Source organism: Grammomys surdaster, unplaced genomic scaffold, assembly GCF_004785775.1.
Source record: "Grammomys surdaster isolate TR1022 unplaced genomic scaffold, NIH_TR_1.0 372, whole genome shotgun sequence".
Lineage (NCBI taxonomy): Eukaryota > Metazoa > Chordata > Mammalia > Rodentia > Muridae > Grammomys > Grammomys surdaster.
The window spans coordinates 12,049-29,143 of record NW_021604791.1 but is presented as its reverse complement, the minus strand read 5'-3'; the positions used below and the strand labels follow the sequence as shown (position 1 = coordinate 29,143).

Below are 17,095 nucleotides of genomic sequence, written 5' to 3'. Positions count from 1 at the left end.
CAATCTTAAAAATGAACTTGTCTAACTGTCCTATTTATGATCTATTCAATACAAACTCAGAAAATATATCTTCCTGCCCTTTACATCTTTCTTCTAAGACTTCCTTTCTTCCTATTCTTGACTACAAATGCCATGTTTATCAAGCCACTTTCCTCAATAGCCTGTTCTAATTCTCTGAGTTATGTGAAAGTTGTTTTAGAAATGAGTACATCTGATGGAAGAGATTCACCTCCTTTATACCTGGTTTACACAAGTAGACAGGGGTTTCTCCACACTGACTCTGAAGATAAGCTGCTAGGCTGGTAGTCCTTGTTTAGTAGAATATTTAATTTTAGGTCTCAATAGAACAGCTTGAAGAATTTTCAGGGCACAGGGAAACTACTTTGGCTTTTTCAATCAGAGTATTTCAGAGATTGGTTCATAGCTATAATCATGGAGATCAACTCTCAGTGTGGGCTGTTCCCCAAGGAACAGAGACAAATGAGAAAAAGACTTTCCGAAAAAGGTTTAGATGGACATTCATACTGTTTAGTGGATCAGAACTCTAGATCTGATACTACCAGCTCCTTCTCCCCAATTAATGCTCAGGCCCCTGGGGCAGACACTCATCCTTTGTTCTGAGACCTCTGATTCAAAGGTCATTATGCTAGCACTGTCAAGGGCTTTCAGTTTACCAGTATGCCAGGGACCTCCTCAGGAGCCAAAATCACATGAGTTAATTTTGTTTAAAAACGCTGCTGATTTTATTTGACAATCTGTAGAAACCTGATTAATATACTCAATACCACATGAGCTTAAACAAGTCTTCTATGCCTGGTCTTTCAGCTGTTACAATGATGTTAATCATGGTTTCTTTCTCAGAAATGTAAGTTTCTCTCTCTATCTCTTCATCAAAGAAGTTAGTGTACTTTTTACAAGTTTGCTATATGATTTGATTTGCATTATTTTGTAAATATTATAAATATTTTATCTCTGAGATAGTATTCTTGATAGATGTAGGTAGCCTCCCATAATAAACCCTATCTTATCACCACAGAATTTTGTGTGATTCTTTTACATAATATGTCTATATAAAAATGAGAATAAAAAATAACAAAATTCTTTCTGTATGATAAGAAAATAAATAAAACATTCACTTTTAAAATTCCGTAATAATCTCATTTTTTAAAATATATGACATTTTACTTTACAATGAAAATACTTTCGGTAAAATTAAGCATTAATTTAAACTATCTTGAGTTTAGAAAAGATCTTTGACAAGAAAATTACTAACTTTTATATCCATTATTTATATTTTATACTTCCTATTAACAGAAGTGAGTTTATAAAATTATGAGCAGCACTGTTATTGACATAATAATATTCTCAAGATGAGTCTTTTAGGAATTGATGAATTCAAGACAGAGTTTGCATACTTAAGCATAGCAGTCTACGCAAGTGCAAAGTTAGCTATAGAAAATCTGACAAAATAATATAGAAGGAAAGAATTCTTCATTTTCTATCATTTAAGATGCACTGTTTAGCATCATAAGTTGGACAGTTTAATTTCTCACTCAGATGATTATGTTCTTATGAAATACATTAAAGGCAATTTTCTTTTAATGGAGTGTTATGGTGTATTATAAAGGCAGGAGAATTTTTTCTCATCCTCTTTAAAGCTTAACAATTTCTTTCTTTTAAAAAATACTCTGTGTGATATATTTTCAGAAATTGTCGTAAGAAGGGACTAACATTCAAAAGGGGCTGTCCGATATGCCCAGGTTGATCGTAAAAAGAATTCAAGTTGAAAACTGGAAAAAAACCAAAAACTACCTTGCTTTCTATGATTATGTCATGAAATATGTGGAAGAAAGAAAGGACTATTGTTTTACAATTAGACTTCCAAGTGCTAATAGTCAGGAATTATGAAACAAAAATTGATGATAGTTATGATGTGGGGAAAGATAAAACTTTATCTACTGCTGGTAGGAATTTAAACTGATTAAGTGACTATGGAAATCAGGATAGGATTTCAGCAAGAAATTAGAAATTGAATAACAAAATGATCGAGTTCTACTATTCTATTTGAAAGACTCTAGTTGTAAAGAAACATTTTTACATATGTCTAATGCTCAACCATTCATAACAGCTAGGAAAGAGAGCCAATCTAGATGTCTCTCAAGAGATTGCTGGATAAATAACGTGTGGCATCAATTTCTTGTATCAAAAATGAAATGTGACATTTGTAGAAAAATGGGCGGAAATAGAAATAATTGTTAAATAAAAAATAAGATAGATGCAGAAATAGGACTCTGTACGATGTCCTCTCGTATATGGAATTTAGACTTAGACTTACAATAGTGTGTGGTATGGTGTGGTGTGTGTGTGTGCATGTGTGCATGTATGTGCGTGTGTGTATGTGTACGTGCGTGTGTGTGTGTGTGTGTGCATGTGTGCATGTGTGTGTGCGTGCATGTGTGTGTGCATGTGTGTATGTGTGCATGCGTGCATGTGTGTGTGTGCATGTGTGCATGTGTGCATGTGTGTGTGTGTGTGTATGTGTAAACACAGGACAAATAGAAGAAACAGGTCTATAAAAGGGGGGTGATTAGAAAGGGAGCTGTGGGATATGAAACACTGAATAATCATAAGAGAGAAAGCAGGAATGTGCAAGAAACGACACTGGAATATCTGTGAAGTGAGATCAGAAAACGGGTGACTGGAGGAAAGGGGGAGGTCAGCTGGGGAGAGATTCTGGTAAGTATTAAAATAAACATTTTCAGCGCTTATATCAGCATAACGTGAAGAAAAGTCAATAAATATTTGTAGCTTATTCTCATAATCAGAACTTCTTCTAATTTGAAATTTATTTAACGATAGTGATGGTTCTTCTTTAAAGGAGTCAGGCAGATATTACAATGAGAAGAACCGTGTTTGTGGTTCTTTGGGTCTTAATCTGATACCTCGAAGATCATTTTGGATTTTTATTTTTATAAATCAGTCTTCTTTCAAGAATCAAAGATTCCTATGCTCCTCCAGGTCTGATAGGCAAACAGCTTAGACACTAACATCAGTGCTGTTTCAGACTTTATTCCAGTGAAGTATCTTGTTACATAAGATGTGTCTGTTATATTCGCTTGCTTTTTGAAATCACTGCTTACCAGGGATGAGGGTGAATTCTCACCAGAAGGAAATATATGAGAACATAGTCTAACATTAGCTCATTATCACACAATGTATCAATTTTTCTATACATTGTATCTGAAGTAGAGGTAAAAAAGTATGCACTTGCTGAAGGTGATTGCTGATGAAACCAGGAGTCCTAATTTTTGGAGATCAACCCAAGTTTCCAGAAATCTTTCTCAGTTAGGCTATTCCCTTTAAATCCACCTAATCCATCCCTTCCCTTACAGAAATGATCCAGAGGGTTTTGCTATTACAATAAGTTACAAGAACTGAATTCCTACCGACTTGTATGGATCACAGACTGTTTTAACTCATAATCACAAACAGACATCAAAACGATGAAAGAAAAACACTGTTCTGTGACTGCTCTTACCTTATCCATCCATCACCTTTTATTTTGGTACTTTGCACTGTATCTTCTTAAAGCAATTTCAATTTCTTCTCTCCTTGTAATTTATTTTTTCTGCCTGCGTTTGTGTATTTTAGACTTACTAGTAATGGTTACAAATTAGAGGTAAAGAACGGACTCAATCATCCCTTAGCGTCTGTCAAGAATTGTTCCAAGACTCCCATATAACCAAGTCTGCAGTTGCTTAAGTCCCTTATATAAAACTACATGGTATTTACAAATAGCCTGTGAACATCCTGAATTTACTGTGTTCTAGATTGCTTACCATATATAATATATTATAAGTGCTACAGGAATGGTTTCATTTTTTTTAAAGGATTGATTGCAAGGGAAATGCCTGCACTTGTTTAAGAGAGAAACAACATTTTCCCCCAAGCAATTTCCATCTGCAGCAGGTTGAAACCTTGGATATAAAACCAGCAGGAGGCCAACCTTGTTTACAACTGTTGAGCTTCAAGGTCTAGAGATCAGAAGTGGGACAGATGTCTTACAAAAAAGTATCTTAAATTTGTATCTTAAATTTCACCTCCAGTTCTCCAAACTTAGAAGAGAGAGATTGTATTGCAAAAGATCTCTATAATCAGAATGGCAACTAACAATGAAAAATACATGTTTAGGGAAAAAAAAGAGATTCTTTCCAAATGAGACAGGTGGCTCATCTAAGTGATTTTTTCAACCACTATTATCTAATTTTAAAAGTCATATTAATTAGGTATGATAGTGCAGGTTGAAATGTCAAAAGCAAAAATGTAATTTGAGAAGTATGAGAGAGACACAAAATGAATTTCTAATTTCAATGATGATGGAAAAGCAATTAAAGTGGATGTTTGCAAACAAGTACAAGATTCTTTTGTTGATAAGAATAAGACTCTTCAGGTTCCATTAGATTATTTTTTTATGCCTGAGTCATTTTAATGCTAATTACATTTATTTTGGCTTATGTTTTGTCTCAGTTGCTGCTATCCAGCAAAACTGACATGGTAATAATTACCATGGCTTACTCTAACCGTTGTAAATTCAATAAAAGTGTATAAATCATTTTTCATTATCCAGCTGGAGGAAGAGAAATGGTGTAGATCTGCCAATAATTTTGAAAGCATATTATCAAAAAATCCATATAAAAAGAGCTTATAAAGCATATCAAGACAGGACTTTAATCACAGAGGATATTCAATATTGCTTTGTGTTACTTCCTGAGGACCTACCCGGGGCAATCTATGCAAAAGAGGCACATTATTCGTTGAATTTGCTTTTAGTATTGATGTTCAAAGCTAACTATTATTTATTAATTTATTAATTTCTCAGCTTTACAAGGAGCTGTGTGATTAGTTGTCACTGAAGTCCCATAATTGCGATATGACAGTCAGTTCTGAGATCAAGTGAGGTTCTGAAAGACTGTTACTACAGTTGACCAGAGAAAGCATTGTAGAAAGTTGAGCTGGAGATATAAGGAATGTTCTATTTATTTTTAAATGATGATAATTTTAAAATACATATTTCTAGACCAAATTCTATCTTATGCTCTAACATATGTTCAATTTTTTGGTGTCCTTATATAGACTTCCTAATCATGACTGTGTCATACAAAGTATGTAATCATTGACTCCTTTCCGCAGGAATTCAACTTCTCTCATAATTTTCCTTTTGTTTCTCTCACTGTCTCTCTTTGTCTTTGTCTCTGTCCCTGTCTGTGTGTATCTGTCTATCTGTCTATACTTCCCTTCCTTCACCCAAGCTCCTTGTTCTGACACACATTAAAGGCAATCTATTATGATATGAGTTCCCATTTCACTTGTAAGAATTATGTAAGATTCTTTAGGCTAAGAAGAATACATGTAAGAATGGAAATGTAATTTGTTTTTATGAAGGGCTACAAGAAGAAGGAAATAGGACCTGCTACTCAGTCAGTTTTCATTTGTGCAGGGATTATTTATGGAAGTTCAAGCCATCCTTTGCACAGCATTTTGTCAATGATAATGAGTTAAAAGTTTTTTTTTTTCTTGTGGAAGGCAGCTCTCAGTACATACTTTTAATTATATTCTAAAATGAATTAGTTTGTTGTTTGTTTTATTTTGTTTTCTTTGTTTTGAGAACATGGTTGGCTCTCATTCTGTACTTTTGTTCTGCTAGACTTGCTGCCTAGCATGCTGGCTTCAGGTTTATGATTGTACATGATTGGGTTTGTGAATCTATAATTCCAGATGACAGACAACATGCTTGGTTTGTGTTTGTGTGTGTGTTTATGTGTGTGTACGTGTGAATGTATGTGTGAGTGTGTATGCTAAAATCTACTATCCATTTTTAAGAAAGGTGAAATACGGGTTTTCTCATGGTTCAATCTTGCTACCCATATGCCAAAGTTATTTAAAGAAATCTCTGTGAAATCTCAGTGCAGTTCTTACTTCTCACACGGTGGACCACGATAAGTAGCAGAGGCACAGCCTGTAATCTTGTTAGAAATGGAAAATATGTGTCCCCAGTGAAGTCAGTTGAAGTAGATCTAGCAGTTGAACAATAACCCAAGAGGCAAGTTTTGTTCTGGGAGACGTTAAACAAGGCTACATCACAAATCTGTAGTTAAATCTGGACTTATGTTACTTGTGTTTAGACTATCTGATTTTATGAAGCCATTAGCTCATCAATAAACACTGGCACCACTTCAGGCTATTAGGGAGGCTTTCATTTAGAGGCATCATAACTCAATAGAAAACAAATGTCATAGGGATTATTTTGGGAACACTTTCTAAGTGGCAAAGGACTAAATATACGCCCCTATCTATGGCTATATGTCCACAGTTTCATTTTCTTGTTCCACAGTATTTAGCTTATATTCTGTTTTGTGTACTGACCCTTAGCAGTTTAAAAATGATTTTATTTTAATCTTAAGAAAAAACTAAGAATAACATAGGTAGAGCCACTTAAGTATCAGTGATCACTGCCAACCAAAATATAAGGCAGTTTTCCCATAATTGAAATAGAAAAGCAAACAGAACAACAACAAAGCAGAAAAACAAACTAGCAAGCTACAAAATTGCTAGTTAGAAAGATTCATATACATTTTAACTCTGTGGGGTGATTACTTGCTGTCTGACAGATTATGACAAATCAGCTGTAAAGTTCTGTAATTTTAATTAGAGCCAATACTAAATAAACAAATCTCCATATGCTTCATCTGAGATGAAATGATAAAATTTTAAAGATACAATTCAAAACTTTCTATCAAAGGACATTTAAGTGTACTAACAAAAATATTCTCACAAATGGGTATTCTCAGGCTATAAAGAACCTGTTTGTCTTGATATTTCAGAAGTTGGATGTTAATAAATTATGAACTAAGTTTAGTTCTAATTATAATAATTATTTTTAAAGAAAGTATAGAATCTAAAACCTCAAAGCCAGTCACATTGTTTAATAATGAAATTCTTGTGAATTAAAATCAGTTCTTTCTAATAATGATTTGTTATTCAGCTGTTATCTATTGTTACAGATTGTTATTTTACTAAACGACTAGAACTTACTTTTCTTTAGAAAAAATATCTGCTGTTAATTTTTTTTAAAAAAATATTCTGCATGTACTTCTTCAATGACTGCAGCTATCCTAAAAAGGAAAAACAAGTACCAAATCAAAGATATGATGGGGTAGTCTGGCCAGTGATTCCACAGCATCTGCCTGCCTCCTCTTGTCCAGTGTGTGGATAACTGCTACAGACCACCAGGTAAGGCTATGTAAGTAGGTACTGGGAACTGAATTGAGATTCTCATGCTGTGTGACAAGACAAGTCTTACTAACTGACCTATCTCCATGTCATAGAATAAAAACAATGTGAAATGCATTATATGAATTATACATTTTTATATAAATTGAATTTATTTATTCTTTTATATATCGATAATGATATGATTTAATAAGTAGTATATTATTGTAAGCCCAATAGAATATATAGTGTGTAGACTTTTACACTATAAAAATCTAAACTATAGCATGCTTTCACTTTTGAGTGTTTTGTACCCAAGCAAATGTCATCTTCTGCGAACCAAACTTGAGCATCAGTGAGTGGCTACATTCCCTGGTTTTTGTCCATAACATTCAATAGCCCAGTTCTTTGCTCTTTGAATATAAAAAATAGTGAAGTCCATTTTTGAATCATATTTATCAGTCCCAAAGTACATACCTGATGTGTATGTAGCTTAACTCCTAATTTTATCATATGTAGTACATAGGGCCAAAGAAGCTTAAGAACATTTGAAACAAATTTTATCCATATACATTTTGATGGTTTATCCTACATGTCAGTTCTTAAAAGTACTCAGAGTGTTTAGCTCTGTGATAGATACAAGGGTTTATAAATACAGTCGTTTGAAGTAGCTCACTGTGTCGTAAAGGTGATAAACCAGGTGCAAGCGTAAATATAGAGCAATGTACAGTGAGAACAAGTGGCAAGGAATCCTCAAGCCATTTATAGGACTGCCTCTGGCTGGGAGCTATTCCTTTAGCAAATGTGTGAAATCTCTGTAAGGTTGGGCTTTGATTGGGAACATTCAAATTAGAAGAATGTAAGAGCTCCTTCCTTTGCAGCTCGCCCTCTGAGCTGGCATGCTGATCTGGATCTGGTGATAGTATTTCACTCAGCTATTTTGCATCACGGAGTACCAACCTTTTGCCATGCAGACATTCAGACTTGAAGGAAGAGTGACAATAAGTGACTATGACCCCATGGAGAAGATCACAGTGAATTAATATTGGAGGGCAAATGAAAGTGAAGCTACTGAATGAAATAACATGAAAGGGGAAAATAATTTCCTAGAGAGAATGTAAGGGAGCGTGGAAATACAGCAGAATTTCATCAATTAAGTATGCATTGTAATTAAGGTGTTTGCTTGTCGCTACTGAAACATGACAGAAAGGCAGTGTTTGATAAAGTCTGAGGGCAACAGGTGAGCAGAGGTTGCTGTGAAATTGCCAAAGCTGTGAGGCGGGAGTGGGTGGGGGAGCACACTCATATAAGCAGAGGGAGGGGGTTGGGATAAGGGTTTAGCCGAAGGGAAACTGGGAAAGGGGATAACATATGAACTGTAAATTTAAAAAATCCAATAAAAATACTGTTAGTAAGTTTTTAAAAAGTTCATGTAGAAACATAAAAAGAGAATATCTTGAAGTCTGTTGTAATGACATTAATTAAAATAGAAGTGAGGGTCTAAAAATGATCTAAGATCCTCTTGCTGAAGAAACTACATTGCTCAGACATAGGACTGAACGGAATAATTTGGGATTTGAGGAGAAAGCCTTTTCCTTAGGATTACCTCTAATTGAGTCATGCACGATGCGCGGGAGGGAGAAGATAAGCGGCCTAAGTCCTCTCCGACTCCAACCACAAACAACCACAATGGCCAGCAACGCAAGATATTACAATATATGAAATAAGGCCACTTATATCTGAGGGGAGGCTAATCAAAAGGCATGAAATTGGGGTTCATATCATTTCTTAAGGAATGAATCATACCTGGAAACATAAACTTAGTCAGCTACCCTGGTGAGGCCAAGAACCTTGGAGGAGAACTTACTATCTCCACTTTCTTAAACCAGTATAATTTCTGACTACATTCTAAATATTCATCCCTATATCTGCACAAGACTGTTGCTTTCAACCTCAATTAATGAAGCATCTCTTTTTAACAGAGAATCATTATTGAAGAATTCAGAATGGCTAGAAATGCAGAGTTGAAAGGAGCTGATTGTGGCAACTAACGCTCAAGTGATACAAGCACATCTCAACCCTTACGAGTAAGATTCAGGGAACATCATGGATTAAGGCACAAGAAGTCTTTGTAAGAGACATAGGACCAAGAACGTGTGCTGTGAGATTGTCTCTTCCAAGGAAAAGAAAACCAGGTAAGTAAGTGAGACACGAAGTCCAGCTTTCAGACGTGGAGGCTGGTGAAAAGTGGAGAGTGGACATATCTGGATTGATGCACTGTGTGAAACTCTCAAAGAGTGAATGAAACCATTATATTATTATGTAAAATGAAAACATCCTTTAAGAAATAAATGAAACATGAAAGATCAGAATGATAAATGTTTCTAGTCCACCAACATTTTCCTAATACTTCACGGATCCATTGTCAATTGAACTGAATATCTCATCATCCTTGAAACAGGAAGATAATGTGATGGCTACTTTAAAGTTATTCAAATATTTGGTTAAATTTGTCTACTTCATAAAAGAAGTAAATTTATTTCTACATTATTTTAAATAATAAATAGAACTATAAAACGTTTTAGCTCAATAGAAACTTCTATTCGTTTCTTGAGTCTATTGCAGTTTCCAACAGCAGGAAAACATTAGCCTGTCTAGCCAGTGAGTCCCAGACATCTAGTGATCTCTACCTACACGACATTGGAATTCCAAACTGAGAGCATTCGGCTTGACTTATTACATGACAGTTGGAGCCTGAGTTTAGTTTCTCATCTTTGCCTGGTGAGTAATTTATTGACGTAGTCACCTCTGAGCCCATGAGAATAAAGTTAACTAAGCAAGTAGGATGGTGAGATAGCGTAGTATGTAAAGGGTAAGTTGCTTTTCCTGCACTCATGAGGACTGAATTTGATTTTCAAGACACATGTTAAAAGGGCAAGCATAGTGGTTTGCACTTATAGCTGCAGGAGCGAAGCAGATGAAGACAGGAGGATCTGAGGAGCTCACTGTCAGCCCTGTCTAGCCTACATGGTGTGTTCCAAGTCAGTGAGATAGTCTGTCTAAGGAAAAAAAATCGAACAAAACAAAATAGTTCAAAAGGACAGAATGGTTCCTGAGAAACAGCATCTTAGTCTGACCTCTGGTCTTCCCATTCATCCATCCATACACTTTAAATTCATGAATATGTGCACAGTTGAAAGAAGTAAGTTTTTTAACACTTTGAAAATATGAAATTTAGGTCTTTATTTCTTTTTTTATTTTCTGGGATTTCATTAATTAGTAAAAATTGCCACTGTGTATATCCATCAAAGTGTCTTGCACTGCAAATTAATCAATTAAGCTGAAACCTATGGAATTTTTAAGTCATGAGACTGTCCTTATATTATATATATATAATATTATATATATATATATATATATATGCTATATATATATATGCAATTTCATAACAAAATATCACAGAAGGAATCAAAATGGGTGCTTAATCTTTTGTCACACGCAGTGCAAGAATAAAAGAGAAGGATCGTAGTGACATCATTCATGGGGTGCTACTCCAGACTCCTCGCTTCGGCTTCAATCAGAAAAATCATAAGAGTTGGTTGCTCTTATGGCTCGTTATCTGTGTGCTGCAGGTTGAGAATAATTGCTGAATAAATTAGCATCAGATCAGAAAGCATGAAATTAAGGACACAAATAAAGTAAGTCCCAACATAGTAAATTGAAAACAAGTTGAAGACTTCCTAAGTTGAACATCAAGGGCTGCATTTAAAAAAGAGAAATACAGTTTCAGTTAACACAGATCACGAAGTTGAAACCAAAGACATATTTTCAGCTTTTATATTTGCTTTCCTAAGACATAGCCTTCCTTTGGGTAGCAACATCAAGCAGAATATTTCATTAAGAGAACCAAAATTGAAAACTATCTTCTCCTCTGCAGTGTCATTTTTTAGACTAGAACTCATATAATCTGCATATGATCATTTGTTGACTTCGGCATTAGCTCCTAATAATAAATGCTTCAAATGCATAAAAACATATGAGAATTTTGCCTGTGTTATTATAGGAAATTGTGTCAGTTAAGTTCCCTGGTACACGGTTGTATAAAGACGGTGTATAATAAATCAAGAATGTGTAAATATGGTGAATGTATTTTATAATTTGGAGCATCACCTACTACTCTGAAACACAATTATTTTAATAAGTGAAAATATGTGTCTATTCACTAATATAATTTTTGCTTACACAGGTTTACTCACCAACATACACAAAAGGACATCATGACAATCTCTATGGCTATCACTTGAGGTAGGCATTTTTTACCTTCTTTGTATGATGGTGAGGCTCCAGGTGTTTAAATAAAGTGGCTATTTTGAAACAGATTTACTAACTATCCTACACTAACTATCCTCTCTGAGGACAACTCTCTGTTTTGTTAGAGTACTGAAAACTGTATTAAATATAAGAAAGAATAACTCTTAAGATTTTAAGAAGAGTTTTGGACCAAATAAGGGAACGTTGTAGATTATTGCAAACATCTCGATAGCGCTGGGATGACCAACAGATGAGCAGGAATGAGGAGTGACTGTGCTACATGATTTGTGGAATTTCAGTAGGAATCTGAAGGAATTTTGAAGACAATGAATGTGAGGTGCATATTTCAGAAAAAAATATATTCAGAGCCAAATACAAAGTACATACTGGGATAAGGGGTTCCTGGGCAGAGTGTAGGGTGATGGGGTAAGGGGATAACAACTGAAATGTACATAAAGTATCCAATAAAAACTTTAAAAAAGAAAGATTTTATGTTTAGTGTTTAACTCGTATCTTTTTTGTGTGTGAGAGGAGCACATGGGTCTCCAAGAAAGCACATGTATAACACACATAGCATTTTACAACAACGCTGCATGTGCACTGATAGGGCAAAGCCAGCTGAACCATGCAGTGAAAACCATACAAAAAGATGGAGGTTGGGAGATGTTTTTTAAAGCTTTCTCTAAATACAGTGTCGGATGTTTAACTTTGGACAATCTTCAAATATGCACTTGATGTTTCTAAAATTATTAAGCAGGTGACTGTGGCAGTGAGAATTTTTAAAAAGCTTATCCAGCATTTTATTGGTCATATGTCTAATTAAGAACTAAAGTAGTTTCTATAATTTAAATTTTATAATCCTCCCCATCATTAAAATAGATAAAGTTACCTCAGAACAAGACATTAAAGGTGTCATGGTGTGGTATAGGTAAAATTCATAACAGGCATTGTCCAAGGAAGTACTCATTGACTAAAGAGCCATGCTTTTTGTATTATTATATCCATTTGATTCTAATTCATACATTCTCCCCTGCCTGTGTGTATATTCAGAATTATTGATATGACATATGCATGTCATATCAGAGAGAGTTCTCTGAGCAGGTTATTATGAGTACTAACTATGAATTATATGCCTTATGACAACTTAATATGGAAGAAAGTCATTCCTGGACTAGTGGGTTACCAGTTAAATTCTTTATTGAGAAACTGAAGGTTAAAATATTTGAAATAATTTATGGAGAGGCACACTACAAAATATATTCAGGAGATGTTAACAGATATTTAAACAGGATGTAAAATTCTTATAATTCTGAATTAAAGTGCTGTTTTTCTTTTATTAAAAAAAGGACTAAAGAATAATAAAAGAAAGCATGAGACAAATCTTCTAATTAAAAAGAAAAACAAATTAATCCTTATGGATCTTTTGAGGCTGTTGATGAACAATTAATTCCAAGTAGCACAAAACTAAATAAATAAAGATTACATAAACAGATCCTGAGAGATAACTCAGCTGCTGAAGGCTAAGCTCACAACTAAAAATTCAAAAATTATATAAATAACTATAACTAAAAAGCGTAATCTATTTTATTGTGTTGTTGTCTTACTGAATATATTTTTGTCTTTTGTTTTGTTTTTATTGACAGTGAATTTATGATAAATGAATATACTTTTATAAAATGAAAATTTTGGGTTGTTACAGATCATCTTTAAGAAAAATCTACTAAATATATGCAAAATTTGTATTGTTTGAGAAACTAATGCTTCTGTTTGGTCAGTTCTTTTAATGTGGAACAGTAGTTCTGTCTGTGAGCTCTGAGCCCAAGGGTCGTTTAAGACTGGCAAAACCCACAAATCTTTTCACTAAATTTCTTAACTAGCAAAATTAGAGTTATGAAGTAGCGGGAAAAATAATCTTAAGGTTGTGGGTTTCAGAACATGAGGAATTATATTAAAAAGTAGCCACGTTACGAAGATTGAAACCTACTGATGTAGAAGCCAAAATCATTTAAACAGATAGCCATGATTTATACACACACAAACACACACACATACACACACACAGTGTGACTGTACTTACTTTTAGTCACGACGCCTTCTAGATGGATGATGTTTGGATGATCAAACTGACCCATGATACTTGCTTCACCCAGGAAATCTCGGCGCTGCTTTTCAGTATAGCCTACTTTCAGAGTTTTGATAGCCACAGGTAATTCTCTTTTTCCAGGTAGTTTCAAACGTCCACTACAAACTTCGCCAAATTCACCTTGTAATAAAGATAGAGAAACACTGTATAAACTCATTTAGAACTCTTATTCTACTAAAAATTCTAGCAAAACGATAAACTTGTGAAGCATTAAGTTTCCGATGGAAGAAAATAAATTAAAAGTGGGACCAAATATCCACAGTAGTATTAACAAAAGTAAATGTCACTTTTGGAAATGTCTTCTGTATGTGTTCCAAAGACACCTTAGGGCTTACTTGCTTAAACTAAACAATCCTAAATGTAACATTAGATAGAAATTAAAAGAATAAACTGACTATAATTCATTTTGGTTTTTCTTCCTCCATAGTCTACCAGGACCTACTACTGATATTAAAAAAGAAAAGGGAATAAGACAATGATTAATTCAATTGTGTAAACACATGGTCAAGATGAATTGAACAGAGCAAATAATTTCTAGTATTACAAATTCAATATATATATATATATATATATATATATATATATATATATATATGTATTTCTATGTGAGTAAAGACTCTTTACATGGTCCATTAATAAGGCAGACATTTGCTCACTTAAATATCAACTACACAGAAGATAGCATTGAAAGATGATCAGTTACAGACAGTTTTGAAAGTCAGTTGCAAGAGGTTAGGGTTATTCTATGGGAGAACAAGACATTGATGTATTACACTCTGTAGTACAAACAAAGCTGCAACGTCAGAGTTTAGACATTTTCATACCTGCTCCGATAACTCTCTCAATGGTGATACACGAAGCTTCAATCTCCTTGGCAAATTCATGAACAGCTTGATTGGGATCTTCGTAAGTGTGCGGATCAATGTAGGTCCTTACTCCTGGCAGTTTAACTGTAACGGTACATGGGTGTTCATGTCGTAAATAAGGCTGTGCTTTTTTGAATTTGTGAATAGTCAAGTGTCACTGAACTCTGTTACTTCTAAAAATGGTTGAGTTGCAAGAACTATACTTTTTCCTGATTTATGATACTTATAAATGGAGCTATTTTCTTTTATAGCTTAAAATTTGGATGTTGCCATACATAAAAAAAATGTATACATGATTGCATATTTCTGTAAACATATTTCAAGATACTGTTCAGAGAGTGGGACTTGGATACATATTGAGACCATGATGATTATTGAAGAAGGCAAGAAAATAACGGCTTATTTGTTGGTTTTCTCTATAGAGTCATGTTTCTAGGTATTGTAACAAATCATTAAGAGTGATTTTTAAAAGACCAGTTAAAGTAACTTCTCTTCTAGTGCTTCTAGAAGAGAAGTCCAGAGGAAATCAGAACTTCTACTTCTCACTCTGTGTCTGTTCCCATAGATCTGTGTATTACCTGAGCCCCAGCTACCATTATTCACACCAGGATGCTGTTTCAAAGACTGATAGCAAAGACATTGGACTAAGAAGTGGACGCCATGCTTTTAATATGTTATGCATAGTTCTGGTAGACAGACTGAAGTGAACAATCTCTGCCTCTAATCAGTTCTCCAACTGACTCATGCTATGTACCACTTACAGGAAAGAGAACATTTTACAATACTACAATTAAAGCTCTCTGAAGTTTATTTGTATGCTTCATAACGAAACGGGATTTCATACGTTTCTTTAAAAATGTGGTCCCTTTCAGGCCATTTAAGCCAAGACTGCTAACAGAGAGTCTCTGTTCAGCAGGAAATCCCTATTACAGTCCTGGAAAAAGAAGGAGCTGTAAAACTTTCATTCATTAGGCCAGATTCTGTGATTTGATGATGAATTTTCACTCACACTCCATGGAACTTAGAGTCTACCTGAAATGTTGATTCGACATAGAGTAGCATTTTTTTTATAATAAACAAGCATTTTTTATTTTAATGATCATAATGGAAATATTTGTTTTAGAACCAAATAAACCAGTCAAAGGTTGCCCAAAGCCATGAGCTATAAATGCAAGAAGTACTTGCTTGTTTGATAGGCGATGGGTTTAGTCAATGACTACAAATTGCCTAACCTGAGCCGCGGTCATCATCACAATAAAGCCTCTTGCTTTTATTTTGCACAATTTGCTTACTGTGCCCGTTATGAAAGTGCATCTTTTCCTCTTCTGGATCCTGCTTTGCTTTGCTGTAGCCGCACCGCCTAGAACAAAGCGAGCCGCAGTTAGCCACATCCAAACACAGCGAATCAATCACATCTCCCCAGGAGCAGCAAATGCAATCGGACGTTTCTCAAACCCAGAGCCAATTTCCATGCCAGTCATAAGAGATGAGAACGACACTCATTTTGAGTGGAACTCACTTTTTGAGCTGCTATTTTTTGATGCCCAGCAAATCGTGTTACCTAGATTATACTGTTTAAGCCTTCTAAGCCTATTTTTAAGTTCATTACCTCGTATACCACACACCAGGCATCTTCTATTCTCTCTTTCATTTATTTCCAGCTCATTTGCCACTGCCTTTTCCAGCTTTAATTGCTCAACATTTCCTCTTGCTCACTGTCTCCTACCTTCAGCACCCTCATTATATGTATATGTATATGTATATGTATATGTATATGTATATGTATATGTATATGTATATGTATATGTATATGTATATGTATATGTATATGTATATGTATATGTATATGTATATGTATATGTATATGTATGTCTCAGACCGTCCCCATTCCATTTATTGATCCTTACCCTACCTGCGTTAGCAGCTCTTTTCAATCGTATTTACTTAGATGATTATGTTATTGAAGAGAAACACAGATTGCCTCTTACCTCCATCCCCTAGATATTAGTCTCTTGCATTTCTCATCTAGCCGATAATTTGAAAGCGTATGTAAACTTCTCTCATTCTCACATCATGGAATGCTCGTAACTGACTACTTCTTATTTTGTGACTACATATTACCTTATGTTTCTCTCTCTCTTCTCTCTACATTTATAAATGGATATTTTCAACGATCCCAGGCAAAATCTCTGGTAGTCTTCATTCTATTCATTGATTTGCACTCTTTCATTTAACAGCTCTGGGTTAAGTTCTTGGAAAGTTATTTTCTCACTTCTTATATATTGCTTTCGTGGAGGTATTCTAGGACCTTTCAAACTCATTGGACCTTACAGAAAACCTGTGTATTTCTCTCTATTTTTCCAATTGTTCCCATCAATTTTCTGTGACTAATATCAATATGACTTTGTCCCTTAAAATTTGAACATTAATCTTATGTTCTTTACTATGACTCAGTTTTCCCAAGATCAATATGATATATATCCTAAAATCTGTCTCCTCAGTATTC

General features: G+C 34.5%; 1 protein-coding gene across 1 annotated transcript in view; it reads right to left on the bottom strand.

Annotated features, from left to right (window-relative positions):
* The window catches only part of LOC114632256 (ephrin type-A receptor 5), a 47,263-nt gene that overhangs the window by 21,838 nt on the left and 8,330 nt on the right, over nucleotides 1-17,095 (bottom strand). The window contains exons 2-4 of the mRNA XM_028780791.1: nucleotides 15,882-15,949; nucleotides 14,548-14,673; nucleotides 13,658-13,843 (exon numbers count right to left, since the gene is read on the bottom strand). Coding sequence (XP_028636624.1) covers nucleotides 13,658-13,843; nucleotides 14,548-14,673; nucleotides 15,882-15,903 — 334 coding nt within the window. The 5' untranslated portion in view covers nucleotides 15,904-15,949. The remainder of the gene's footprint in view (nucleotides 1-13,657; nucleotides 13,844-14,547; nucleotides 14,674-15,881; nucleotides 15,950-17,095) is intronic.